Raw genomic sequence first — 1,903 nt, forward strand, 5'->3', positions numbered from 1 at the left:
TCAGGGGGCCGGGGACACCCAGTTCCCCCAGTTCACCCCTCCCCCGCTCCCAGACCACGCCCCCTCCTGGGTTGTCCCCGCCCCCTCCCCCGCCCAGCCCGCGCTGGCCCCGCCCCCCGCCCCAGTCCCGTACTGGTTCCCAGTGGCCGCCGCGTACTGGGAGGGGTCCGTGGCCGCGGCGGCCGCCCCCGAGGCCGCGTACTGGGCGGCGCTGGCGGCGTACTGGGCGGCCGTGCTGGCGTACTGGGAGGCCTCCGACCCCGCCCCGTACTGGGAGCCGTCGGTGGAGCCGTACTGGGAGTACTGGGAGTACTGGGAGGCGAACTGGGCGTACTGCTGGTACTGGTACTGGGCCCCCGCCGCCGCCAACTGGGAGGAGGTGGTGTTATACTGGGAGGAGGAGGAGGACGAGGAGGAGGAGGAGGAGGAGGCGCCGGTGCCGTACTGGGCGGCGCCGGTGCCGTACTGGGAGGTCCCAGTTCCGTACTGGGAGGCGCTGGCGCCGTACTGGGAGGCGTTGGTGCCGTACTGGGAGGAGCTGAGGTTGTACTGGGAGGAGCCGAGGTTATACTGGGAGGAGCCCAGGCCGTACTGGGCCATCCGGGCGGCCATGGCGGGGGTCATGGCGAAAGGGGAGGGGCTCCGGGGGGCGGCCCCGCCCCCTCCCAGCGAGGCCCCGCCCCTGCCGTGGTAGCAGCACCCCCGGTGGCCGCAGGGGCTGATCCGATTGGCCGCCGCCGCCACCGAGGCCACGCCCATGCCGGCGTTGCCGTGGAAACGGTGGAGGCAGGCCCCGCCCCCCAGGCGGGCCGAGCAGCCCAGCCCCGCCCCCAGGTTGCCGTGGAAACGGTGCAGGCAGGCCCCGCCCCCTCCCAGGCGGGGAAACGCCCCCCCGGCCACGCCCCCCCGCAGGAAGGGGCTGGGAGGGGTCCTGGGGCTCCACCCCCCTCCCCCCGCCCGCGTGGGCGTGGCCAGGAAGGGCGTGGCCGCGCGCTGGAAGGAGGCGGAGCCGGGGCTGCGGGCGGCCAATAGCGGGAAGGGGCCGCCCCCCCGGCCGGCCACGCCCCCCCGGGCAGTGGCCAATGAGAGCAGAGAGCCCGGAGGGGGGCGGGGCGAGGGGCGCAGGCCACGCCCACCCGTGGGGGTGAGCGACAGGAGGGACCCGGGGGGGCGGGGCAAGGCCGTGACTCCGCCCCCCAGGGCGGGCTTGGAGGGCGTGAGGGACAGCAGGGGCGTGGCCGAGGTGGGCGTGGCCGTGGTGGGCGTGGCCGCCGCGGTGGGCGTGGCCGCCGTCGTGGCAGCACCGGCGGGGGAGGGGGTCACCGAGGGGGTCCCGGGGGTCACCGTGGGGGTCACCGAGGGGGTCACCGAAGGGGTCGCCCCGGGGGTCACCGAGGGGGTCACGGAGGGGGTCGCCGCCGTGGTGGGCGTGGCCTCGGTGGGCGTGGCCGCAGCGGGGGCGGGCTCTGGGTACCGTGCGGGGCTCTCGGCGGCGCCGGCGGCAGCGGCCTCGTCCTCGTCCGAGGAGGAGGAGGAGGAGGAAGAGGAGGAGGAGGAGGAGGAAGAGGAGGAGGAGCTGGAGGAGGAGGAGGAGGAGGAGGAGCTGGAGGAGGAGCTGGAGGAGCTGGAGGAGGAGGAGGAGGACGAGGAGGAGGAGGAAGAGGAGGAGGAGGAGGAGGAGGAGGAGGAGGAGCGGCGCCGTTTGCGCCGGGCGGCCCCGCGGCCCTCCCGGCCCTCGCCGGGGGCGGGGGGGGGCACCCCGGGGGTCGGGGGCACCGCGGCGGCGTCGGGGGCGGCCGAGGGGGGCGGTGGCTCCGCGGGGGTGGCCGTGGTGGCCACGGTGGTCACGGTGGTCACGGTGGCCGTGGCGGCGCTCGGGGACCTGCGGGGACACACAGGGGAC

General features: G+C 76.9%; 1 protein-coding gene across 1 annotated transcript; it reads right to left on the reverse strand.

Moving 5' to 3' along the window:
- Nucleotides 1-3: 3 nt before the first annotated feature.
- Nucleotides 4-1,565, reverse strand: LOC113942308 (fibroin heavy chain-like; the record flags this gene model as incomplete). The annotated part of the gene is made up of 1 exon (XM_027633443.1): nucleotides 4-1,565. A coding segment is annotated over one exon (1,562 nt), but the record flags the coding sequence as incomplete, so codon positions are not given.
- Between the last annotated feature and the right edge of the window lie 338 nt (nucleotides 1,566-1,903).

This window comes from Corapipo altera, unplaced genomic scaffold, assembly GCF_003945725.1.
Source record: "Corapipo altera isolate COAL_440 unplaced genomic scaffold, ASM394572v1 56408, whole genome shotgun sequence".
Taxonomy (NCBI): Eukaryota; Metazoa; Chordata; class Aves; order Passeriformes; family Pipridae; genus Corapipo; species Corapipo altera.